A 27,540-nucleotide genomic window follows, 5' to 3' on the forward strand; every position below is an offset into this window, starting at 1 on the left:
ATGGCCACAATAGACACTGGGAACTATTAGAGGAGAGAGGGGGAAAGAGTCAAAAAACAATTTTGTACTATGCTCACTACCTGGGTGATGGAATTATTCATACCTCAAATCTCAGCATCACACAATATACTCATGTAACAAACCTGCACATATACACCCTGAACCTAAAAGTTGAAATTATTAAAAATGGCATAATAGTTCATTTTATGTGTATATATACCACATTATCTTGATCCAGTCATCTTTTAATGGACATTTGGATTGCTTCTACCTCTTAGCTATTGTAAATAATGCTGCTATGAACATAAGTGTGCAGAGATCTCTTTGAGATCCTGCATTGATTTCTTTTGGATATATACCCAAATGTGGGATTGCTGTATTATAAATTATTTTTAATTTTTTGAGGAACCTTCATACTTCTTGCCACAGTGGCTGCATTGTTTTACAATCCTACTCAAATTGCAAAGGTGTTCCATTTCTCCACATCCTCACAAACCCTTTTTTTTTTCATTCTTTTGATAATACCCATCCTAATCGAGGGTGAGCGTATTTCACTGTGGTTTTAATGTGCATTTCTCTTGCGATTATTGATCTTTTCATATTCTAGTTGGCCATTTGGAGAATTGTCTATTCAAGTTATTTACCAATTTTTAAATCAGGTTATTTGATTTTTTGGTTGTTGAGTTGTAGAAGTTGTTTATATATTCTGGTTATTAACCCCTTTTCAGAAATACAATTCGTGAATATTTTCTCCTATTCCATATCTTTCCTTTTCTATCTGTTGATTATTGTTTTGATGAGAAGTTGTTTTAAATTGTGACATAGTCCTGTTTGTCTATTTTGCTTTTTTGGCTGTGCTTTGCTGTCATATCTAAGAAATCGTTGCCAAATTCAATATCCTGTAGCATTTACCCTATGTTATCTTTTGGGAGTTTTACAGTGTTAGGTCTTATGTTTAGGTCTTTAATTCATTTTGAGTTAATTTTTATATATGCTGTAAGGTAAGGGTCCAACTTCATTCATTTGCATGTCACTATCCTATTGTTTCAATACCATTTGTTGCAGAGATTATCCTTTTTCCATTGTATATTCTAGGCACCCTTGTCAAAGACCACTTGATCATTTACATGTGGGTTTATTCTGGACTCTGTTCTGTTTCATTGGTTTATATGCCTTTCTTATGGCCATAACATACTGTTTTGATTACTGTTGCTTTGTAATAATTTTGAAATCAGGAAGTGTGATGCCTCCAATCTTGTTTCCTTTCTCAGGATTGTTTTGGCTATTTGGGTTCCCTTGAGATTCCACATGAATTTCAGAATTTTTTGTCTGTAATACGTCTGTAAAATATGCCATGGCAATTTTGATAGGAATTGCATTAAATTCGTAGATCACTTTGGGTAATATGGACATTTTAACAATATTAAGTCTTCCAATCTATGAGCATGAGATATCTTTCTATTTGTGTATATTTTCTTTAAGCAATATTTTGTAGTTTTTGGTGTCTGTTTTAAACCTCCTTGGTTAAACTTATTCTTATGTATTTTATCCTTTTGGGTGCTATAGTAAATGGGATTTTCTTAATTTTATTTTCAATTTATTCATTATTAATACATAGAAATGCAAGTGATTTTTATAAGTTGATTTTGTATGCTACAAATTTGCTGAAAGCATTTGTTAGTGTTAACTTTTTTTGTTTGTGGAATCTTTATAGAGTTTTCTCCATAAAAGATCATCAGTGAACAGAGATAATTTTACTTCTTTCTTTCCAATGTGGATGCATTTTATTGTATTTCTTTTTTATTTTATATTTTTTCCCAATTGCTCTGACTGGGACTTTTAGTACTATGTTGAACAGCAGTAATAAGAATGGACATTCTTGCTTTCTTCCTGATCTTAGAGGAAAAGTTTCAGTCTTTCACCACTGACTATGACCTTAGCTGTGGGCTTTTCAAAATTTATTTTTATTATGTTAAGGTAGTTTCCTTTTATTCCTACTTTGTTGAGTGTTTTTGTCATGAAAGATTGTTGAACTTTGTCAAATGCTTTTAAAACAAGTTTAATTTTATTTTAAATTGACATAAAGTTGTATGTATTTATTATGTACAACATGGTGTTCTGAGATGTATACATTGTGGAATTGCTAAATCTAGCTAATTAACATATGAATTACCTCACAAAGTTACCATTTTTTGTGGTAACAGCACTTATAATCTAGTATCAGAATTTTTCAATAATACAATACATTGTTATTAACTAGTCACCATGTGTTACAATAGATCTCTTAAAATTATTCATCATAGCTAACTGAAATTTTGTATCTTTTGACCAACACTTCCCATACACCACACCTCCACCATTGCAACAGCATCTAGTAACCACCAATCTACCCTCTACTTTATTAGATCAACTCGTTTAGATTCCACGTATAAGTGAGATCATGCAGTATTTGTTTTCTGTGCCTGGCTTATTTCACTTAACATAATGTCCTCTAGGCCCATTCATGTTGCTGCAAATGACAAGATTTCCTTTTTTTTTTTTTTTTTAAATCACTGACTAGTATTTCCCTGTGTATATATATACTATATTTTCTTTATTCATTTATCTGTTGATGGACACTTAGATTGATTTCATATCTTAACTGTCAGGTTGGTGCAAAAATAATTGTGTTTTTTGCCACTGAAAGTAATATTTTGGATAATGCTGTAATAAACATGAGAGTGCAGCTATCCCTTTGACATACTGACTTCCTCTTTTTGGATATATATCCAGTAGTTGAATTGCTTGATCATATGGTGATTCTATTTTTGTTTTTTAAAGGAAACTCCATACTGTTTTCTATAATGGCTATACAAATTTACATTCCTACCAATAGTTTGCAAGGGTTCCCTTTATCCACATGTTCATCAGCACTTGTTATCTTTTGTCTGTTAATAGCCATTCTAACAGGTGTAAGGTAATATCTCATTGTAGTTTCCATTTGCATTTTCTTGATGATAAGTGTTGAGGATTTTTTAATATATCTGTCAGCCATTTGTATATCTTCTTTTGATAATTGTCTATTCTGTTTCTTTGTTCATTTTGTATTTTTAAGACAGGGTTTCAGTTTTTTGTTTGTTTGTTTGTTTTTGTTTTGTTTTTTTTTTTTTGCTGTGGCTGAGGTGCGGTGGTGCAAGCACGGCTCACTGATGCCTTGCTCTGGGCTGAAGTGATCCTCCCACCTTAGCCTCCTGAGTAGCTGGGACTACAGGCACACACCACCACACCTGGCTAATATTTTAATTTTGTAGAGATAAGATCTTACTCTTTTGCCCTGACTAGTCTTGAAAATCTAGACTCAAGTGATCCTCCCTCCTTGGCCCAAAAAGCTGGAATTATAGACTTGAGTCACTCTACACAGCCTCTTTGCCCATTTTTAATTCAGATTATTTGTTCTCTTCGTATTAAGTTTTTATGTTTCTTATACATTTTTAATATCAATCCTTTATTAGGTGTGTACTTTGTGAATATTTTCTCCCTTTCCATAGGTTGTTTCTATATTCTGTTGATTGTTTCCTTTGCTGAGTAAAAGCCTTTTAGGTTAATATAGTCTCATTTTTCCCTTTTTTGTTTTCGTTTGCTGTGCTTTTGAGGTCTTAGCCAAAAGATCTTTGCCTATATTAATGTCCTGGAGTGTTTCTCATATGTTTTCTTCCAGAATTTTTACCGTTTTAGGTCTTATGTTTAAGTCTTTAATCCATTTTGAGTTGGTTTTTGTATATGCTGAGAGATAGGGATCTAGTTTCATTCTTCTGTATAGGGATCTTCACTTTTCCAGCACCATCTATTAAAGAGGATATTCTTTTCACAGTATATGTTCTTGGAGTCTTTGATGAAAATCAGTTGGCTGTAAATCTATATTTATGTTTTGGTTCTCTATTCTCTTCCATTGGTCTATGTGGTCGTTTTTATAGCAGTACTGTGCTGTTTCGGTTAGTATAGCCTTGTAATTCAGGTAGTTGATACTCTCAGCTTTGTTCTTTTGCTCACAATAACTCTGACTATTCAGATTCTTTTTTGGTTCCATATAAATTTTAGAATTGTTTTTTCAGTTACTATGAAAAATGTCATTGGTGAGCCTGGCGTGGTGGCTCACACCTGTAATCCCAGCACTTTGGGAAGCTGAGGTGGGTGAATCACCTGAGGTCAGAAGTTCAAAACCAGCCTGACTAAATGGTGAAACCCCATCTCTACTAAAAATACAAAAATTAGCCAGGTGTGGTGGCATGTGCCTGTAATCCCAGCTATTTGGGAGGCTGATACAAGAGAATCACTTGAACCCAGGAGGTGGAGGTTGCAGTGAGCTGAGATTGTGCTACTGCACTCCAGCCTGGGCGACAGAAAGAGACTCCAAATCAAAAAAAAAAAAAAAAAAAAGATAAGAAGAAGAAAAATGTCATTGGTATTTCTGATAGGAATTGCATCGAATCTGTAAATTGCTTTAGGTAGTATGGCTATTTTAACAATATTAATTCTGCCTGTTTATTAGCAGTGATATCTTTCAATTTGTTAGCATCCCTTTCAATACCTCTTATCAACATTTGTAATTTTCCTTGTAGAGACCATTTATGTCCTTTGTTAAATCCATTCTTAGGTGTTTTATTTTTTTTGTAAATGTTATAAATGTGATGGTTTCCTTATTTTTTTCAGATAGTTTGCTGTTAACGGTTTTAAAATGCTGCTGATTTTTGTATGTTGCTTTTGTATCCTGCAAGTTGTTTATTAGTTCTCACAGTTTTTGGTGGCATCTCTGGGGTTTTCTACATATTAGATCATATCATCTGCCCATAGGGACAATTTAACCACTTTTTTCCAAATTGTAGGCCTTTTCTTAATTTCTCTTACCTAACACTTCCGGTCAGGACTTCTGGTATGTTGAATAGAAGAGGCAAGAATTAGCATCCTTCTCTTTTCTAGATATTAGAAAACGTTTCAACTTTTTCTCGTGAAGTGCTATATAAATTGGATGTTTGTCATGTATAGTGTCCATTTGGTTGAGGTATACCCCTTCTATACTTATTTTTTTGAGAATTTTCATTATAAAAATGTTGAATTATGTCAAATCCTTTTCTGCAGCTATTGAAATAATCATATGGCTTTTGTCCTTTATTCTGTTAATGGCATATATCATATTTATAGATTTGTTTATGATGAACTATACTTGAAACCCTGGGATGAACCACATTTTATCAGGGTAAATGTTCTTTTCATTGTGCTGTTGGATTTGGTTTGAGTGTTGTTTTGAGGATTTTTGCATCTATGTTCATCAAAGATATAGTCCTGTAATTTTGTTTCCTTATAGCGTCCTTGTCCGGCCTTGGTATCAGGGTAAAAGTGACATTTTAAAATGAGTTTGAAAGAATTCTCTTCCTTCCAATTTTTTGGAATAATTTGAGAATTAGCATTAGTTCTTTAAAAAATATATGGTAGAATTCAGCAGCAGAGAAGCCATCCAGTCGTGGTCTTTGTTGGAAGACTTCATTACTGCTTTAACCTCATTACTTGTTATTGATCTGTTCAGGAGTCTCGTTCTTTCTTATTTAATTTTGATGTATTGCATGTGTCCAGGAATTTATTAATTTTCTCTAGATTTTCCAATTTTTGATGTATAGTTGTTCATAATAGTCTCTAAAAATCCTTTGTATTATTGTGTCATCAGTTGTAATGTCTTTTTTGTTTCTGATTTTATTTATTTGGTTCTTGTCTTGTTTTTTAGTCTAGAGAATGATTTGTCAATATTGCTTAATTTTTCAAAAAATTAACTTTACTCTGGTAAAAATCAATTTTGAAATGTCCATGTAATGTAGTACCATGCAGGTATTCAAGATAATTAGGTATATATTTTTGTGATGCTATGTTGCAACGTTCATTGAGTGAAGAAAGGAAGTTACAGAATAACATATTCAGTATAATATCATTTGTTTACAAAAAATGAAGACAAGAAAGGAAATATTGCTTATGTATGCTTGTATATGTATTCTTTATGGAGGGATACAAAATAAATTGTTAATAATGATTTTAAAAGCAAAACTGACTTTACATTTCCTATTTAGTATTTTTTAGTCTCTATTTTAATTTTGCTTATCTTTTCAAAAAACTAATTTTAATTTTGTTGATCTTTTGTATTATATATTTAATTTCAATTTTATTTATTTCTCCTCTTATCTTTATTATTTTTATCCTTCTAGTAGTTTTGGATTTGTTTTGTTCTTGCTTTTCTAATTCCTTGAGATACATTATTAAGATGTTTTTAAAAAGTTTTCTACTTTTTTGATACAGAAATTTAGTATTATAAACTTCCCTCTTATCTGCGTTTCCTATATCCCATAGGAATGTTGTATTTATATTTTTATTTGTTTCAAAAAGTTTAAATGGCACATTGGCTATACAGGAGCATGTTGTTTAATTTCCATGTATTTGTGGTTTCTAAAGGTCTTCTTGTTATTGATTTTTAGTTTTATTCCCTTGAGGCCAGAAAAACTGCTTAACATGATTTAATTTTTGTAAACTTGTTGAGACTTTTGGCCTTACATATAGTCTATCCTGGAGAATGTTTTATGTGCTGATGAGAGGAGTGTGTATGCTGCCCGAAGTGAATGAAATGTTCTATAAATGTCTGTTAGGTCCATTTGTTCTATAGAGCAGTTCAAATCTAGGGTTTCTTTGTTGATTTTCTGTCCAGATGGCCTTTCTAATAATGAGAGTGCAATGTTGAAGTCCCTTTCTATTATTATATTAAGGCCTATCTCCCCCTTTAGATCTATCAATATTTGCTTCATGTGTCTGGGTGCTTCATCGTTGGGGGCATATATATTTATAATTGTTATAGTGTCTTGATGAATTCATCCTTTTATCATTATATAATGATCTTTGTCTCTTTTCTACAGTTTCTGATTTAGACTCTGTTTTATCTCATATAAATATAGCTACTTCTCTTTGATTTTGGTATACATTTGCATAGAATATCTTTTCCCATCCCTTTAAGTCTGTGTGTGACATTCCAGGTGTATGTTTTTTGCAGGCAGTGTTTCTTTAGTTTTTTTTTTTTTTTTTTTTTTTTTTCTGGTTGTTTTGAATATTCTTTGTTACTTTATTCTTCTTTTTGTTGTTTATTTTTGTGGTTTGGTGTGTTTCTGTATTGATAAAGTTTGATTCTTTTCTTTTTCTCATTTGTGTATCTACTATAGCAGTGAGTTTTATACCTTCAGTTGTTTTCCTTATGGTAATTATCATCCTTTTTTCCCTAGATACAAGATTTCTTCTAGCTAGCTCAAAGGCCTTTTGAAACAAAAGACCAGAGATTCTCTCACACAAGAGTAAGAAAGTGGAGTTTATTTTAAGACTATGTATTATAAGAACTAGAAATATATTTGAGTTCTGAAGCATCTTTAAAGTCCAGTTAGTCTTTTATAGCCAAGTTGGCAGGGCTAATTTTTTCACAAAGATAAAAGGGGGAGGTATTGTGGATAAGCTGTAGAATGCTTCAAGATTTATCCAGTACAGATTTATATGGAAGCTAGCCAGGTGTCTTTAGCACTTTTACAAAATTGTGTCAAACAGTTTCTTATTTATTTTAGGGTAGCTTAAAACTTGTTTCAGCTTCTATTTTTTGCATTATTGAAACATTCTATCATCAGTGCACTTCACAACAGACTCTCTTTTACAGTCCCTTAATATGTTTTGTAACTAAATGAAATATAGAATTAACTGGACATGAGGGAGATAGTTTATGATTAAGAAGAAGTGCCATTACCAAAATTTGTAATTTTATTTAGTGTAATTATTTATAGAAAATGGACTATTATCTTGGGATTTGGTGTTAACTATTCAAATTATGATATACACAGAGACTTAAAATTATTGTAAATACAACAAGTTATCTAATTTAGTAGAGCTAATCAGCTATTGCACAAAGTCCTTAGTCATTTTTGTAAAAATCATAGCTGGGTATAATAATCAAAGATAGAAATTATTTTCATGGTATCCATCCACATTCATTCTGTAACGATGCTGTGGGTTGTAAAAATCCTGACAAAAGGGCTGTATTTTGTGTACTTTCAAGTGACTTTTTGTGGCAAAGTGTTTACTTGTATAATTTAAAAGCAAGTTCAGGTTTAAAAACAAGTACATTTGGATATGTATATGTGAAAATCAATTTTTTCACCTTAGGATTTTAGAACTAGGTTCAATGACTATGTATTCTTTCAATGCTCAATGGCTTCTATTTTGTATATATATTTACCTTTACATGCCTGCCTAACAAATCTTAAAAATCAAGGCTATTACAGTGTGTTAGGTTTTAATATTCTGTATAGTCATATGAATTGCTTTCAACTAGTTTTAGCAACAAAAATAGCATTTTACGTTTTCATTCGGTACCTTCACATCCTCCCAATAATACACTTTTTTTTCTTCTCTACCTCTTCTGAAATGGGTCTACTTTTTGCCAACTAAACAATAAAGAACATGTTTTAAGTATTGTTTTCCTTCACCTCAACTTTGGCCCAGACTGTTTTCTCAACTCTGATTATTATTCATGAATTTGTTCATGGGTTTGTTCTTACTTTTGAATTTTCCTCAGCTTTCTTTTGCTATTCTCTTTAATATGTGCCATTAACACATATATGTAAATACTTAAATTCTTTCTTTAGAAAAAATAAAATTGTGTTTTCTGCCTACTTTGTTAACAGTCTCTGAATATTCCCTGCCAGACACTGTGGCCATGGTAGGTTTTTAAAAACCTGTGGGAATGAATGACACCTGGTAAGCAGGTGTTCTCTGAGCTGATTTTCCACTGTGCCCATTGTTGATACCCTTGCTTTATGACCTGGTTTCTGACCTCAGATATTGGCTACTTTCTAAGACTCTGCTTAACTTTGGTGCCAGTGTGTCCCTTGATCTGACTTTCCTCTTAAATTTTTGCTATCTTGAACGGGTTTTTGTGGATAACCCCTTTCTTGTTTTTGAACTCTAGTAAATTAAACTCCCCATAGCTAAATGATGACATATCCCTAACCTGGAGCTTTTACCAAGCAGCAGTTCTTTTTGGATCTCTCCTATTGAGTACTCTCTTTTTTCCCCAGGGCAGTCATTATGATTAATTCACAGGATCACAGGAGAGGACCTTTTAAGTCCATTTAGGTATCTGGAATGTAAGACTATCCTGTGGAATAGTGGGGTAAAACGTGTAAAATGCTCTCACAGGCATGCTTTATCTGTGAGGACCTGAGAGCAGAAAAGCTTTGGTAATTAATTTGATAGGTTCTGGGATGGGTATTGGACTTGGTGGTGATAAGTGAAGAGATTGTTATTTGAATGTGAAGAGAGCTGTATGTGCTTTTCCATCTCTGAGCAGGGAGTGTAAAATCTATTTAGAGATGTAGCCATCAGCCAAAAGTGAGAAGTCTCTTAAAACAAGCAAAAAAGGCACTGCTAATAATTTTGATTCCTGCACCAAGTGCTCTATAAAAGTCGTGCTAAAAATGCCACTCTTAGCAAATTGTATTTCACTATAATTTAGAGCATGTTACAACTTCTTCAAGTGATAAAGCTAGAGAACAAAGTGTTTGAGAATGTTTAATATGGGGATTTACATTTGAGTTAACTAAGCTAAAAAAAAAAATCCCCATAGAATTGAAATTATTGATAACTTATGTGATTACCATGGAGGCTTATTGGGATTCAGCATGAGAATACTACTTCCTAAGATGCAAAGAAATGTACATTATTGACATTAGATAAATCCATATAGAAGATATGTGGATCCTACTGGCCCTTAAATATTTACTTTTTAAAAAGTTACTGTTCTGTCCATTCTTGAGGTGGAGATGGCTGCGGCTATGGTGGTGATGCTGCGACGGGGTCTCCTGCCCCAGGCGGGCCAGCTGCCTGCCCTCCAGACTGTCTGTTATGGCTCCAAGGCTGTTACCTGTCACCATCATGTGATGCATTTTCGGCAACAGAAGCTGATTGCTGTGACTGAATATATCCCCCAGACACCAGCCGTCAACCCAACATGTCTGCCATCTCCTCCCGGCCCCCAACAGGAGGCATCACTGGTAGCCCTAGAACTTACCACAGAGGGAGAAAGGTTGCCAGGAGAAGTGACAGCTGATGTACCCTTGGTTATTGCTTTCCAATTTCAGGAGAGGGGCCTCATCAGCTTCTCCACCGGGAGTTAGCAGCAGTTTTCCAGGACAACCAAATGATAACTGTTTGCCAGAAGGTGGCTCCGAGCGCAGAGGACAAGCTTCTTATGCAACACCAGCTGCGGAAACGCAAGATCCTGATGAAAGTCTTCCCCAACCAGGTACCGAAGCCCTTCCTGGAGGATTTCAAGTGCCAAAATCTGCTGCCCCTTTCTGTGGGGCACAACGTGCTGCTGGTCAGTGAAGAACCCAGGGTCAAGGAGATGGTCCGGATCTTAAGGACTGTGCCATTCCTGCCGCTGCTAGGTCGCTGCATCAGTGACACCATCCTCAGCAGGCAGGGCATTATCAACTACTCCAATCTCCCCAGCCTGCCCCTGGCACGGGGGGAGCTTGTAGTAGGCCTCATCCGCCTCACCGCCCAGACCCACTCCCTGCTCCAGCACCAGCCCCTGCAGCTGACCACCCTGTTGAACCAGTACATCAGATAGCAACGCGAGAAGGATTCTTCTGTTTTGTCAGTCAATGGGAAGCCAGATCATCCTGACCCTGTTCCGGACTCTTACCTAGCCTGTTTAGCCAGCCCTGCCCATAAATACACTGTCTGATTGGCTGTGCTGTCCACCATGGGAGATGTGGAAGAACTTGGGGTGGGGGAGTGCGTTTGTCACTGGGCTTTACTAACACTGGACAATATCACTCCCACACAGGTATAGGGTCACTCAGAGATGGAGAGGATTCCATTTCAAATGGAGCCTGTCAGTCCCTGGTTTTGTCCTTAGTTTTCCTAACTCGGGACCCAATAGGAGCAAAGGTCCAAGGCAGAGAGGCTGAAAAGATAAGGCTATTACCCCCTGCCTCCTTGGTCACTGCCCCTTGCTGCAAGGGCTCCTGAGCCCACCCCCTTGGGGCACAAACTGCCACTGCCACAGTAGCTCAACCAAGCAGTCGTGCTGAGGATAGCACCTGGTGAGAGCCTGCTGTGTGCCAGGCTTTGTGCTGAGCGCTGTACATGCATTAGTTCCTTTATTCCTGACCACATTGTACCCATTTCACAGAGAAGGAGCAGAGAAATTAAGTAGCTTGCACAAGGTCATGCAGTTAGTAAGTGGCAGAACAGGGACTTGAACCAGGCCCTCTCTGCTCTGAAGACCGCATCCTGAATGTCTACACTAGAGCTTCCTCATCAGGTTACCCAGAAGTGGGTCCCATCCAGCATCCAGGTGTGCTCAGATGTTAGTTCTCCACCCTCGGGGTGTGCCATGCTATGGAAAGTTTGGGAGCACTGCTTTATGATAAAACAAAATGCATTCTACTTTCTCTATTTTGTGGTTTACATGGTTGTCCTTCCTGTATATTTATTCTCAGGGACTTCTCTGTCTTCTGACTTTCCTCACTCTCACTTCCCATCCTAGGAAAATCCTCTTCTCCTGTACCTGTTCCCACAAATGGCATCCCTCGCATGCTTGCCCTGTGACAGGCAGCTGACAGCTGTGCCCACTAGCTAACATTTCTCTGGTGGTTCTGAACAAAAGGGCTGGGGGGAAACTAGGATTCTCAGTTAATGGGGGATTCTGAGGGCTCTAGAGTAGGAGGCCTCATGCAAGTCTCCTGAACCAGAAATTCCTAACAAAGGAGATTGGATGCTTAACTCAGAAAACAAACAAACAAACAAACAAAAAAACCAAACAACAACAACAACAACAACAAAGTTACTTGTTTGACACTTGAAACAAGTTATGTCTAAAAGAGCAAATAAGGTATAAACTCTTAATTGGGGGTTATATTTCAGTGTAAGATGTGTATATTAAAGTCTCTTGATGTATAGACTAACTTTGTATTAATTGACCACTGTCCACAAGTCATAGCAAACAGCTGCTTGCCACAGAAATGGAACTACTGCAAATTCTGGAAATGTCGCCACCTTGAGAAGATTGCTCATTGGAAGATATTAAATTGCCGGTTTACTTACAACACCTGGGAATGTTTCTTCATTGGAAAATACCTAACTTAAAGTAAATTAAATTAATTCATACTCTGTTTAGTTTCAAAAAGTGTAAAGTCAGCATTGATGTAACTTTTCTGTAACTTAGGATAATTCAAGGTTGCCTAAGGAGACAAAGTGCATCCATCGTGGAGCCATCTCTGTGCCATCTGCTGACGTTTACGAGTAATCACCAGAATCATTCACATTTCTGTAAGCAATATTCTTCTACACTGGGAAAGAAGTCCAGGCTGCACTTAGCCAACTTCTTGGCAGTTGTGAAAAACGTAGTAATCAGAGTAGTTGTCAGGCACCTTGATTGAACGTCTCCTTGTGACTATTTTGCATACGCACATTATGCTCAGTGATTATCATTTGGGAGGAAAGGTTAAGGCGAATAAGTTAGCATTTAGACTACTGATTAAAAAGAAAGAGAAGATTATTGCGGGAAGTCAGGGACCCCGAATGGAGGGACCGGCTGAAGCCATGGCAGAAGAACATAAATTGTGAAGATTTCATGGCTTCTGTCAGGGTGGATTTCCCTGATAGAAGATCTTGCCAATGAGTCAAAGAAAGGGTTTATCTAATTAACTTGCTGTTTTGCCCTGTGCCTCAGACTGTAGTCAGCACACACACTGCCACAAAGACAGAACAGCATGGAGGAGGTCTTTTTTATTTGGTTCCTTTTGATCACTGAAGAGCCTCTATTTACATATTGAGAGATCTGATAAACTCTGATTATGTATGTGCAGGTAGGTTGGGGTGTTTTGTCATAAATACCACAAAAACATTTATTCTAGTGAGATTCTGAAGGGAATATCATGAAAATAAACTATCTCTGCTGTTTCTCATGCTGATCTGTCAATGGTCTTGAAATTGAGAAAAATGAGATTTGAAAGGAAGCAATGGGAGAAGTTGGAGAAGGCAATTGGGGATGAGGGACAAGGAAAGGATAATATATCAACAAGTCAGAGTGATGGAAGGGTCCTAACAAAAATTTAATGGAAGAGAGTCCAAGAAAAGGCGAAATTAGAGAAACAAAGATAAATGGACAGAAAAGAAATATTTGGTGCCATTAAAAAAATCAGGATTCAAACTTTGTTTTTTCTTTTGTTGATTATTGTGAGCACTTTCTGTGCACCAAACACTGTACTAAATGCTTGGTCTTTTAATTTATTATTATATTTTCTTGTTACAACCATATGAGGAAGCAGTGAAGCTAATAGTGTTTGTTTATGTATTGTATTATTTGTTTAGAGACAGGGTCTTGCTTTGTTGCCCAAGCTGGAATGCAGTGGTGTGTTTATAGCTCTTTGCAGCCTCAACCTCCTGGGCTCAAGTGATCCTCCCACCTAAGCCTCCTGAGTAGTTGGATCTGCTAGTGTGTGCCACCGTGCCTGGCTGACTTTTAAACTTATTTATCTTTGTATGTTGCCTAGGCTGGTTTGGAACTCCTGAGTTCAAGCAATCCTCCTACCTCGGCCTCCCAAAGTGCTGAGATTACAGGCATGAGTCACTATGTCTGACGACTACTAATGTTAAATGTGTGAACCCTAGAGCTTGAATATCTGGGTTGGAATCCCTGAGGTGCCACTTACTGGCTTTGTGATCTTGGGTGTAGTAAACTTTCCGTATCCCAGTTTCTTCATCTGTAAAATGGTGATAATAAAAATAATGGCATATACTTAATAAGGATATGGTGAGGATTAATAGGCTGATGAGGATTAATTGGGTTAATAGGTGTGTGAGGATTAATATACAGAGCATTTAGAGCAGAGCCTACACACGGAAGTACTCAAAGAAAGTTGACCACTGTTGTTATTTTATTTTTATTAGTATTCCAGTTTAATAGTTGATGCTTTTAAAAGTCAAGGCACATTCTCAGGGGTCTTAATGAGTGTCAAATCCAGGTGAATTTGTCTTAAAGATCCATGCTTTTAATTCATATTTTCCGTATTAGTCTGTTCTCATGCTACTATGAAGAAATACCCGAGACTTGGTAATTTATGAAGAAAAGAGTTTTAATTGACTCGCAGTTCTGCATCGCTGGGGAGACCTCAGGAAACTTACAATCATGGTGGAAGGCTGCTTTTCACAGGATGGCAGGAGAGAAAATGAGAGCTAGCAGGAGAAATGCCAGATTCTTATACAACCATCATATCTTGTGAGAACTCACTCACTATTATGAGAACAGCAGGAGACTGCCCCATGATTCAATTACCTTTCACTGAGTCCCTCCCATGACACATGGGGATTATGGAAACTATAATTCAAGATGAGATTTGGGTGGGGACCCAGTCAAACCATATCATTCTGCCCCGGCCCAACCCAAATCTCATGTGCTCACATTTCAAAGCACAATTATACCTTCCCAACAGTTCCCCAAAGTCTTAAGTCATTCTGGCATTAACTCGAAAGTTCAAGTCCAAAGTCTCATCTGAGACAAACAAGTTCCTTCCACCCATGTGCTGGTAAAATCAAACACAGGTTAGTTCCTTCCAAGAGACAATGAGGGTACAGGCACTGGGTAAATACACCTGTTCCAAGTGGGAGAAATTGGCCAAAACAAAAGGGTTACAAGCCCCAAGCAAGTCTAAAATCCAACAGGGCAGTAATTTAACCTTAAAGTTGCAAAATGATCTTTGACTCCATGTCTCACATTCAGGGCACACTGATGCAAGAGGTGGGCTTCCATGGCCTTAGGCAGCTCTGTCCCTGTGGTTTTGCAGGGTACATCCCCCCTCCCTGCTTTCATAGCTGGCACTGAGTGTCTGTGGCTTTTCCAGGTGCATAGTGCAAGCTGTTGGTGGATCTACCATTCTGGGGTCTGGAGGACAGTGGCTTTCTTTTCAAAGCTCCATTAGGCAGTGGCCAACTGAGGACTCTGTGTGGGGGCCATGACCCCACATTTCCCTTCTGCACTGCCCTAGCAGAAGTTCTCCATGAGGGCTTTGCCCCTGCAGCAGACTGCTGACTAGATATCTAGGCATTTCCATCATCCTCTGAATCTAGGTGGAGGTCCCCAAACCTCAGTTCTTGTCTACTGTGCACCTGCAGGACCAACACAATGTGGAAACTGCCAAGGCTCTGGGCTGGCATCTTCTGAAGCAATGGCATGAGCTATATCTTGGCCCCTTTTAGCCATGGCTGTAGCAGCTAGGATTCAGGGCACCAAGTCCAGAGGCTGCACACAGCAGGGAGACCCTGCCCCTGGGCCTGGCCCAGGAAACCATTTTTCCCTCCTAGGCCTCTGGGTCTGTGATGGGAGGGGCTGCTGCCAAGTTCTCTGAGATGCCCTGGAGACATTTCCCCATTATCTTGGTGATTAGCATTTAATTCCTCTTTCCTTAAGCAAATTTCTGCAGCCAGCTTCAATTTTTCCCCCAGAAAATGGGTTTTTCTTTTCTTCTGTATTGTCAGGCTGCAAATTTTCCGAACTTCTATGCTGTCTTCACTTGAATGCTTTGCTTAGAAATTTCTTCTGCCAGGTACCGTAAATCATCTCTCTCAAGTTCAAAGTTCCATAGAACTTTAGGGCAGGGGAAAAAAGCCATCAGTCTCTTTGCGGAAGCATAGCAAGAATGACCTTTACTCCAGTTCCCAACACATTTCCCACCTCCTTCTGAGGCCACTTCAGCCTAGACTTCATTGTCTGTATTACTATGAGCATTTCGGTCAAGGCCATTCCACAAGTCTCTAGGAAGTTCCAAACATCCCCACATCTTTCTTTATTCTTCTGAGCCCTCCAAACTGTTCCAGTCTCTGCTTGTTACCCAATTGCAAGGTCACTTTCACATTTTCAGATATCTTTACAGAATTACCCTATTCTGTGTGTACCAATTTACTATATTAGTCCATTATCATGCTGCTATGAAGAATTACCGAAGACTGCATGTTTTACAAAGAAAATAGATGTAATTGACTCACAGTTCTGCATGGCTGGGGAGGCTTCAGAAAACTTACAATCATGGTGGAAGTTCTTCCACCTTCTTCACTGGGTGGCATGAGAGAGAATGACACAGCAGGGGAAATGCCAGATGCTTATAAAACTATCAGAACTTGTGAGAACTCATTCAGCATCGGGGAAACCGCCCCCATGATTCAATTACCTCCCACTGACATGTGGGGATTATGGGAACTATAAGATGAGATTTGGAGGGTTGGGGGCACAGCTAAAACATATTATACTCTAAGGAGATGGAAGACCTGGTTTGTAATTCTAATGCTAATATTAGCAGTCTCTTTTGTAAGTTACTTAAATTTTCTGATTTGGCTTGAATGCCTTCATAAAGCAGATCCTATGTCAAGGGCTTGAGAAATAGTTCCCATGTATATAGTGTATATATACATATGTATATTATCAACTATTGTAACCCAATCCAATAAAGCAGAATAAGCATGATGAATTGAGAAGAGTGAAATGGGAAGGAAGGCAGCCCATCTAAGGATGCATTTTTAAGAAGATGTCTTGGGGGGAGATGGAGGTCAAAGCTGCTCTATACAATGTGCTTCACTATCATCCATCCACGGGGATGTGTGCACCTCTCATGGGGAAGATGGAAATATTTATCTACCAGTTACTATCCTCTGTTGATCGAAGGTTGTTCCAGGGTTGTTAATGCTCTCACACTTCCAGGTTTGCTCATGACTCAGCATAGACCAAACCTCATTGGACAGAGAAGCCTGGGGCAGAAAACAAATGAGAGGCAGTTCAGCTTGAGGGTCATTTTATCAAGCTGTATCTGAGGCACCACCGATTGCCACATAAATGGCTTAAGTGACAGGCCAAGGGGATGTAAGATGGGTTATAAAATGTATTTGGCACACTCCTTTACATTAGCATACACATAGTTGGATTATGTAAGTTATTTGCTCTACATGTGTTGATATACATTTTCTATTATTAGAACTATGTCAATGAGGAGATTAAATGAGATGTGTGTGAGAGTGCCCTGAAATATAAATCATGTAGAGTATAGTACTGTTCATTTTATATTAAGATCTCCAAAATTGAAGGTTAAACAGTGGTTGAACTTTTTTTGTAAACTTACCAGTTTATAGTTACTTATGAAATCAGTGCCTCCTCTTACTTTACTATATAACTGTATGTGGATTTCAGCACAAGAAAATTGCCTTGAAGACCCAACAAGACATACATGACTAAATTCCAAATTGACATTGATGTGATCGTTGAATTGTAAAAGTCCAAATAATTAATCTGTCTAATGCCTACTCATTTGGCTACTTACTTTCTTGGATGCTCTACCCCTAATATTCCGAGGTAAAAATTAAGTAGAACAGAATAAAAGTTTATCCTAACTAGGTTAAAATGAGAGGCAGTGTGGCACTTCCTGTTCTTTAATGAAAATCAATCTGTGTTTTCAGAACTAAAATACAACTTTGAAATGTTTAATCTAATGCGTTGTCTTCCTGCTTTACGCTTGAATTCTCACTTCTTCACTTAGCCACTAGGGGATGTTGGTCATATTGTTGAACCTTTCTGGGCTTCAAGTTCCTCACTGCAAAATTGGAATATTAATATTTAATCCAATGAATTGTTATGAGGATAACTATAATGTCTTTGGAAGAGTTCTTGGAACTTAAAGACACTCAGTAAGGGTTAACTGCTATTATTACAATTATCATCATTTGCTTGACAAAGATCTGCAGCTTTATTTTCTGAGGGTTTAAATGTAATGGTTATTTCTATTAACTCAATTTAATAATGAGCTTCTCTAATCTAACATTTTATATAAAACAAAAAGACTCTGAGAGTTGTCTTAATGTCCTGACTGAGAGATATTAAGTATAAAATCTTTTGACCCTTTGATGATCCTTCTGACATCAGGAAAGTACTTAGTCTTTCTAAAGTTGATTTTCTAACAGAAAAGTGATATCCCTGCCTGTATTTGTTTCAGCACTGTTATAAAGAACTACCTGAGACTGGCTAATTTATAAAGAAAAGAGATTTGAGTCACAGTTCCACATGGCTGGACAGGCCTCAGGAAACTTTCAATCATGGTGAAAGGCAAAGGGAAAGCAAGGCATGTCATCTTACATGGTGGCAAGAGAAAGGGAAAGAGAGAGAGAGTGAAGAGGAAAGCGCCACACTTTAAAACTATCAGAGCTTGTGAGAACTCGCTCACTATCATGAGAACAGTATAGGGGAAATCCACCTCTGTGATCCAATCATTTCCCACTTGGTCCCTCCCCTGACACGTGGGGATTACAGTTCTACATGAGATTTGGGTGGGGATGCACAGCCAAACCATATCGCTTCCCATAACTGATTTAGAAAAGACTTAAAAAGTCAAGTACCTTGAAGAGGAGTAATGATTTTGATGATAATGCTGTGTATTTATAAAAGTAGTTTTCCCCTCAAATAGTTTGATGTGCCCTTATTTTTCTTCCATTTGAGTCACATGTTCTCTGTGAAGGAGATTAGGGCACACATAGCATCTATGTAACAGATCTCTGTCTCATAGCCTTATATAAAGGACTGTAAGTGCAGCCCAATGTAATGAAGAGTTTGATTTATTTTTTTGATGATTGACTGCTGATATCTTAAGCCTCACCCCTGCCTCTTTCCCTTCTGTCCCAGTTTTGTGCACACTGATAAGAAAGACTGGATACTTCCTCCTTTGGCCCCTGTGGGAAGTTCAAATCACATAAGCCCCTGCCTGGGCACAGGAACCCTCACGCCAGCCTCAGCCCCTAACCACCATAAAAACCTCATGGCAGTCTCCTTTCCCTGTTCTTGCAAGCCATTTTCAGTTCAGCTTGGGAAGCCAGCCCTGCTTCCCAGAAAGCCTCAGGTAATTAAGAAAGCTTCTCATAGCCTGATGGTATGTGTCATCAATCTTGGCATTCCAACTAAGTATATTCTTCCACTCAACAGACTGTCTCTTTACTCTGTTGATTATTTTCTTTGCTATGCAGAAGCTTTCAAATTTGTAGTCCCATTTCTCTGTTTTTGTTTTTGTTGCCTGTGCTTTTAAGTCTTAGTCATAAATTCTTTGCCTAGACCAAAGTTTAAGAGAGCGTTCTCTAGGGTTTTCTCCAGCATATTTATATTTTTGGGTCTTATGTTTAAGTCTTTAATCCACCCTGAGTTGATTTTTGTATATATTGAAAGATAGGGATACAGTTTAATTCTTCTGCACGTGGTTATATATTTTCCCAGTACCATTTATTCAAAAGGGTATCCCTTTACAAGGGGTGTTCCCAATATAAATTTTTATCAGCTCTTTCAAAGATCAGTTGGCTGTAAATATGTGGCTTTATTTATAAGTTCTGTATTCTGTTCCATTGGTCTATGTATCCGTTTTTATAGCAGTACTATGCTGTTTTGGTTTCTGTAGCCTTATTATATATTTTGAAGTCAGGTAATTTGATGTTTCCAGCTTTGTTCCTTTTGCTTAGAATTGCTTTGGCTATTTGCCCAGTTGGTTATTTTCCCTTTTTTTTTTCTATTTCATTTAAGAATGATGTTGGTGTTTTGATAGCAATTGCATTGAATCTGTAGGTTGTTTTGGGGAATATGGTCAATTTAATGATATTAATTCTTATGATCCATGAGCATGAGAATTTTTCCATTTGTTTGTGTCATCTTCAATTTCTTTCACCAGTGTTTTATAATTTTCCTTGTAGAGATCTTTCATCTATTTAGTTAAATTTATTCCTAGGTATTTTACTTTTTTGGTAGCTATTATAAATCGGATTGCTTTCTTGATTTCTTTCTTGACTGGATCATTATTGGTGTGTATGAATGCTACTGATTTTTGTATGTTGAATTTGTATCTTTCAACTTCACTGAATTCATTTATCAAATTTAAGAGGTTTTTTGGTGGAGTCTTTAGGTTTTTCTAGATGTAAAATCATATTATCAGCAAAGAGGGACAATTTGAATTCCTCTTTTCCAATTTGGATGTCTTTCGTTTCTTGCTCTTACCTGATTGCTTTGGCTAGAGTTTTAGTAATATGTTGAATTAGGAGTGGTGAAAATGTGCATCCTTGTCTTGTTTCGGTTCTTAAAAAAAAAAAAGTTGAAAGCCTTACAAAAAGGCTTTCAACTTTTCTCCATTCAGTATGATGCTAAATGTGGGCTTGTTGTATATGGTCTTTATTACCTTGAGGCATGTTCCTTCTATGCCTAGTTTGTTGAGAGTTTTTATTTTGAAGGGATGCCAAATTTTATCCAATTCTTTATTTCTGTCTATTGAGATGATCATATGGTTTTTGTCTTTTCTTGTGTTGATGTAATGCATCACATTTTTAAATTTGCAAATGTTAAACTATCCTTGCATCTCTGGAAAGAATCCAAATTGATTGTGAGGTGTTTTATTTTTGATATGCTGTTGGATTTAGTTTCCTAATATTTTGTTAAGCACTTTTGATTCTATATTCATCAGGGATATTGGCCTGTGGTTTTCTTTTTTTGTTGTGTCCTTGCCTGGTTTGGCAACAAGGTAGATGTTGGCCTCACAGAAAAAGTTAGGGAAAATTTCCTAATCTTCAGTTTTTTGGAAAAGTTTTAGGAAGACTGGAATTAGTTCTTTGTACTTTTGGTAGAATTGGCTGTGGATCCATTTGGTCCTGGGCTTTTCTTTGTTGGGAGACTTTGTAGTACCTATTCAATCTCACATCTCATTATTGATCTGTTCAGGTTTCCTATTTCTTCCTGATTCAATTTTGGTAGGTTGTGTGTTTTCAGGAATTTATCCATCTCATCTAGGTTTTCCAGTTTGTCAATGTACAGTTGTTCATAGTAGTCTCTGATGATCTTTCGTATTCCTGTATCAGTTGTAATGTCTCTTTTTTCATTTCCAATTTTGTTTATTTGGGTCTTTCTTGAATAGTCTAGCTAGTGGTTTATACATTTTATTTATCTTTTAAAGGATGAACTTTTAATTACTTTCTGCTCTGATCTTTATTATTTATTTCTGCTAATTTTGGCTTGAGTTGTTCTTGTTTCTCCAGTTTCTTTAGGTGCTTTGTTAGATTATTAATTTGTACTCTACTTTTTTTTGATGTAGGTATTCATTGTTATAAACTTCCCTCTTAGCAAGGCTTTTGTTATCCCACAGGTTTTGGTATGTTGTTTCAATTTTCATTTGTTTCATGAAATGTTTTAATTTTCTTCTTAATTTTTTTTTTGTTTACCCAATGGTCACTTTAGGGAATGTTGTTTAATTTCTGCATATTTGTAGTTTTCAAGGCATTGATTTCTAATTGTATTCCCTTGTGGCCTCAGAAGATACCGAATATAATTAAAATTTTAAAAATTCATTGAGACTTGTTTTGTGGCCTACCGTATGATCTATCTGGAGAATGTTCCATGTGCTGATGAAAAGAATGTTATTTTGAAGTTATTGGATAGAATGTTCTGCAAATGTCTGTTAAGTCCATTTCATATATTATGTAGTTTAATTCCAATACTTCTTTGTTTATTTTCTGTCTAGATAATTGGTCTAATGTTGAGAGTGTGGTGTTGAAGTCCTGCTATTATTGTATTGCTGACTATCTCTCTATTTAGATCTAGTAATATGTGCTTTATGAATCTGGGTGCTCCAGTGTTGGTGGCATATGTATTTAGAATTGTTATATCACCTCGCTGTATTGATCCCTTTATTGTTATATATATGTGATATATATATGTGATATATATGTGAGATATATATGTGAGAGATATATATTATCTATCTATCTATCTATCAATCACAGTTTCTTTATCCACTGATTGATGGGCATTTGGGTTGGTTCCATGATTTTGCAATTGTGAATTGTGCTGCTATAAACATGTGTGCGTATATGTCTTTTTCATATAATAACTTCTTTTTCCCTAGGTAGATACCCAGTAGTACGATTGTTGGATCCAATGGTAGTTCCACTTTTTGTTCTTTAAGGAATCTCCACACTGTTTTCTATAGTAGTCGTACTAGTTTACATTCCCACAAGCAGTGTAGAAGTATTTCCTGATCACTGCATCCATGCCACATCTACTGTTTTTTGATTTTTTTGATTGTGGTCATTCTTGCAGGAGTAAGGTGTTATTGCATTGTGGTTTTGATTTGCTTTTCCCTGGTCATTAGTGATGTTGAGCATTTTTTCATATGTTTGTTGGCCATTTGTATGTCTTCTTTTGACAATTGTTTATTCATATCCTTAGCCCACTTTTTGATGGGATTATTTGTCTTTTTCTTACTCATTTGTTTTAGTTTGTTGTGGATTCTGGATATTAGTCGTTTGTCAGATGTATAGACTGTGAAGACTTTCTCCTACTCTGTGGGTTGTCTGTTTACTCTGCTGACTGTTCCTTTTGCCATGCAAAAGCTCTTTAGTTTAATTAGTTCCAGCAGTTTATCTTTGTTTTTATTGCATTTGCTTTGGGATTCTTGGTCATAAAATCCTTGCCTAAGCTAATATCTAGAAGTGTTTTTCCAATGTTATCTTCTAGAATTTTTGTAATTTCAGGTCTTAGGTTTAAGTCCTTAATCCATCTTGAGTTAATTTTTGCATAAAGTGAGAGATGAGGATCCAGTTTCATTCTCCTGCATGTGGCTAGCCAATTACCCCAGCACCATTTGTTGAATAGGGTGTCCTTTCCCCACTTCATGTTTTTGCTTGCTTTGTTGAAGATCAGTTGGCTGCAAGTATTTGGGTTTATTTCTGGGTTCTCCATTCTATTCCACTGATCTATGAACCTATTTTTACACCAGTACCATGCTGTTTTGGTGACCATGGCCTTATAGTATAGTTTGAAATCAGGTAGTGTGATGTGTCTAGATTTATTCTTTTTGCTTAGTCTTGCTTTGGTTATGCAGGCTCTTTTTTGTTTCCATATGAATTTTAGAATATTTTTTCTAATTCTGTGAAGCATGATGGTGGTATTTTGATGGAGATTGCATTGAATTTGTAGATTGCTTTTGGCAGTGTGGTCATTTTCACAATATTGATTCTACCCATCCATGAGCATGGGATGTGTTTCCACTTGTTCGTGTCATCTATTATTTCTTTGAGCAGTGTTTTTTAGTTTTTCTTGCAGAGGTTATTTGCCTCCTTGGTTAGGTGTATTCCTAAGTATTTTAATTTTTTGCAGCTATTGTAAAAGGGGTTGAGTTTTTGATTTGATTCTCTACTCGGTCAGTGTTGGTGTATAGAAGAGCTACTGACTTGTGTACATTAATCTTGTATCCAGAAACTTTACTGAATTGTTTAATCAGTTGTAGGAGCTTTCTGGAGAAGTCTTTAGGGTTTCCAAGGTAAACAATCATATCGTCAGCAAACAGTGATGGTCTGACTTCCTCTTTATGGATTTGGATGCCCCTTATTTCTTTCTCTTGTCTGATTGCTTTGGCTAGGACTTCTAGTGCTATGTTGAACAGGAGTGATGAGAGTGGGCATTCTTGTCTTGTTCCAGTTCTCAGAGGGAATGCTTTCACCTTTTCCCCATTCAGTATTATGTTGGCTGTGGGTTTGTCATAGATGGCTTTTATTACATTAAGGTATGCCCCTTGTATGCTGATTTTGCTGAGAGTTTTAATCATAAAGCAATGCTGGATTTTGTTGAATGCTTTTTCTGCATCTATTGAGATGATCATGTTATTTTTGTTTTTAATTCTGTCTATGTGGTATATCACATTTATTGACTTGTGTATGTTAAACCACCCCTGTATCCCTGGTATGAAACCCACTTGGTCATTGTGGATTATCTTTTTGATATGTTGTTGGATTCAGTTAGCTAGTATTTTCTTAAGGATTTTAGCATCTATGTTCATTAGGGATATCAATCTGTGGTTTTCTTTTTTTGTTATGTCCTTTCTGGCTTTGGTATTAGACTGATGCTGGCTTCATAACATGAATTAAGGAGGGTCTCTTCTTTCTCTATCTTGTGGAATAGTGTCAAAAGAATTGGTACCAATTCTTCCTTGAATGTCTGGTAGAATTCTGCTGTGAATCCTTCTGTCCTGGATGTATTTTTGTTGGTAATTTTAAAATTACCATTTCAATTTCACTAGTTGTTATTGGTCTGTTCAGGGCATCTAAGGCATCTAATTCTTCCTGATTTAAGCTAGGAGGGTTGTATTTTTCCAGGAATTTATGCATGTCTTCTAGGTTTTCTAGTTTATACGTGTAAAGATGTTCGTAATAGGCTTGAATGATCTTTTGTATTTCAGTGATGTCAGTTGTAATATCTCATGTTTTGTTTCTTAGTGAGGTTATTTGGATTTCTTCTCTTCTTTTCTTGGTTAATCTTGCTAAGAGTCTGTCAATTTATTTATTTTTTAAATAATAAAGATTTTTGTTTCATTTATCTTTCTTTTTTTTGTTAGTTTCAATTTCATTTAGTTCTGCTCTAAACTTGGTTGTTTTTTCTTTTGCTGGGTTTGGATTTAGCTTGTTCTTATTTCTCTAGTTCCTCGAGCCATGACCTTAGAATGTCAGTTTGTGCTCTTTCAGTCTTTTTAATGTAGGCGTTTAGGGCTATGAACTTTCCTCTTAGCACTATGTTTGCTGTATCCCAGAGATTTTGGAAGGATGTGTCATTATTGTCATTCAGTTTGAAGAATTTTTAAATTTCCATCTTGATTTCATTTTTGACCCAATGCTCATTCAGGAGGAGGTTATTTAATTTCCATGTATTTTCATGGTTTTGACAATTTCTTTTAGGATTGATTTCCAGTTTTATTCCACTGTGGTCTGAGAGAGTGCTTGATATAATTTCACTTTTCTTGAATTTATTGAGGCTTATTTTATGGTCTATCATATGGTCTATCTCAGAGAAAGTTCCATGCACTGTTGAATAGAATATATATTCTGCGGTTGTTGGATAAAATGTTCTTTATATATCTGTTAAGTCCATTTGCTCCAGGGTATAGTTTAAATTCATTGTTTCTTTGTTGACTTTCTGTCTTGATGACCTGTTTAGTGCTGTCAGTGGAGTATTGAAGTCCCCCACTATTGTTTTGTTGCTGTCTAACTCATTTCTTAGGTCTCTTGTAATTGCTTTATAAATTTGGGAGCTCCAGTGTTAGGGGCATATATGTTTAGGATTGTGATATTTTCCTGTTGGATAAAGCTTTTTATAATTATGTAATGTCCCTCTTTGTCTCTTTTGTCTGATATAAGAATAGCTACCCCTGCTTGCTTTTGGTGTCCTTTTGCATGAAATGCCTTTTTCTACTCCTTTACTTTAATTTATGTGAGTTCTTATGTGTTGGGTGAGTCTCCTAAAGACAGCAATACTCTTTTTGTGATGAATTTCCCAGGTGTTCTTTGTGCTGCTTGTATTTGGATGTCTAGGTCACTAGCAAGGCCAGGGTAGTTTTCCTCGATTATCCCCCCAAGCCACTAACCTCCTGAATTCTTTTTCAGGTAAATCAGGGATTTCTTCTTGGTTTGGATCCATTGCTGGTGAACTAGTGTATTATTCTGGCAGTGTTGAAGAACCTGGTTTTGTCATATTACCAGGGTTGATTTCCTGGTTCTTTCTCATTTGGGTAGGCTCTGTCAGAGGGAAGGTTTAGGGCTGAAGGCTATTGTTCAGATTCTTTTGTTCCATGGGGTGTTCTCTTGATGTACTCTCTACTCTTTCCTATGGATGTGGCTTCCTGTGAGCTGAACAGCAGTGACTGTTGTCTCTCTTTCGGGTCTAGCCACCCAGTGTGTCTACCCAGCTTCAGACTGGTACTGGAGGTTGTCTGCATAGAGTCCTGTGATGTGAGCCATCTATGGGTTTCTCAGCTGTGGATACCTGCACTTGTTCTGGTGGAGGTGGTGTGGGGGGTGCAATGGACTCTGTGAGGGTTCTTAGCATTAGTGATTTAATGCTCTACTTTTGTGCTGGTTGTCCTCCTGACAGGAGGTGGCATTTTCCAGAAAGCATCAGCTGTAGTAGTATGGAGAGGGAATGGCAGTGGGCAGATCCCTAGACCCCCAAGATTATATACCCTTTTTCTTCCGCTACCAGGATGGGTAGGTAAGGACCATCAGGTGGAGGCAGGGTTATGCATGTCTGAGCTCAGATTTTCCTTGGGCAGGTCCTGCTGTGGCTGCTGTGGGGAATTGGGGTGAGATTCCCAGGTCACTGGAGTTGTGTACCTAGGAGGATTATGGCTGCCTCTGCTGAGTCATGCAAGCTTTCAGGGAAGTGGGAGAAAGCCAGCAGTCTCAGGCCTCACCCAGCTCCCATAAAAACTGAAGGGCCACCGTCCCCTGGCCAGTAACCCTGAGTCTGTTTCCAAGTGGAGGGTGAGATGGGCTTGAAAACTTGCCCCAGGCTAACCGCCTCTCAGCTGCAGAAAAAAAAGGACTTGGTTCTTTCCCCACCTGGGGAGTGTACCCTCCCCTGAGTTCTGTCCAGGTAACTTCTCACCCCATTCAAATTGTTACAAAGTTCAGCTAGAGATTTCCTTCACCCTGTGGAGTTTTATCCCCTGCTCCTCTGGCCACCCACCTGATAGATCCCTGTGGTGCTAAGCAGAAATGGCCTGCTAGGGAACCCAGTGAGCTCCTAGGGCCTTTCTGCTGCTTCCTCTACCCCTGTATTTCATTCGACTCTCTAAATTGACTCAGCTCCAGGTAAAGTTGGAACCTTCTCCCACAAACAGACCTTGAGCTTCTCCAGTGGGGGTGTGTGTTTGGGAGAAGAGGGTCTCCCTTTCCCACTTCCACAGTTGGGGCACTCACAGTATTTGGGGTGTCTCCTGGGTCCTGCAGGAGCAGTCTGCTTCCTTCAGAGGGTCTGTGGGTCCTCTTAGAATTGCTGGTTTGTTCTTGCAGTCGATCTGGAGCTAAAATTCACAATGTGAGCCTCCACAGGCCGCTCTGTCTGGAGCTGCAGTCTAGTCCTGCCTCCCATCTGCCATGATGACCTGTTATTCTCTGTTTGGTTCTTTTTTCAAATATCTTTCTTTTTGGTAAATTTCTTATTTATATTCTGAATTGTTTTTCTTATTTCTTTGTATTGGTTTTCAGAATTCTCTTTTATCTATGTTTCTTTAAAATCAATATTTTAAATTCTTTATCTGGATTTCAAAAATTTCTTTTTGATTAAATCTATTAGCTGGGCTTGATGGCTCACACCTGTAATCCCAGCACTTTGGGAGGCCAAGGGGGGCGGATCACAAGGTCAGGAGATCAAGACCATCCTGGCTAACACAGTGAAACCCGGTCTCTACTAAAACCACAAAAAATTAACCGGGCATGGTGGCACACACCTGGAGTCCCAGCTACTCAGGAGGCTGAGGCAGGAGAATTGCTTGGGAGGCGGAGGTTGCAGTGAGCTGACATTGTGCCACTGCACTCCAGCCTGGGTGACAGAGTAAGACTCCATCTCAAAAAAAAAAAAAAAATCTATTGCTGGAAAAT

At 37.4% G+C, this 27,540-nt stretch overlaps 1 protein-coding gene across 1 annotated transcript; it reads left to right on the forward strand.

Annotated features, from left to right (window-relative positions):
- Positions 1-9,866: 9,866 nt before the first annotated feature.
- On the forward strand, positions 9,867-10,678 carry LOC112626797 (39S ribosomal protein L10, mitochondrial-like). The gene is made up of 2 exons (XM_025389143.1): positions 9,867-10,097; positions 10,190-10,678. Exons 1-2 carry the CDS (start codon positions 9,867-9,869, stop codon positions 10,676-10,678), a joined length of 720 nt encoding a protein of 239 aa, XP_025244928.1.
- Positions 10,679-27,540: the final 16,862 nt, after the last annotated feature.

Source organism: Theropithecus gelada, chromosome 6, assembly GCF_003255815.1.
Source record: "Theropithecus gelada isolate Dixy chromosome 6, Tgel_1.0, whole genome shotgun sequence".
Lineage (NCBI taxonomy): Eukaryota > Metazoa > Chordata > Mammalia > Primates > Cercopithecidae > Theropithecus > Theropithecus gelada.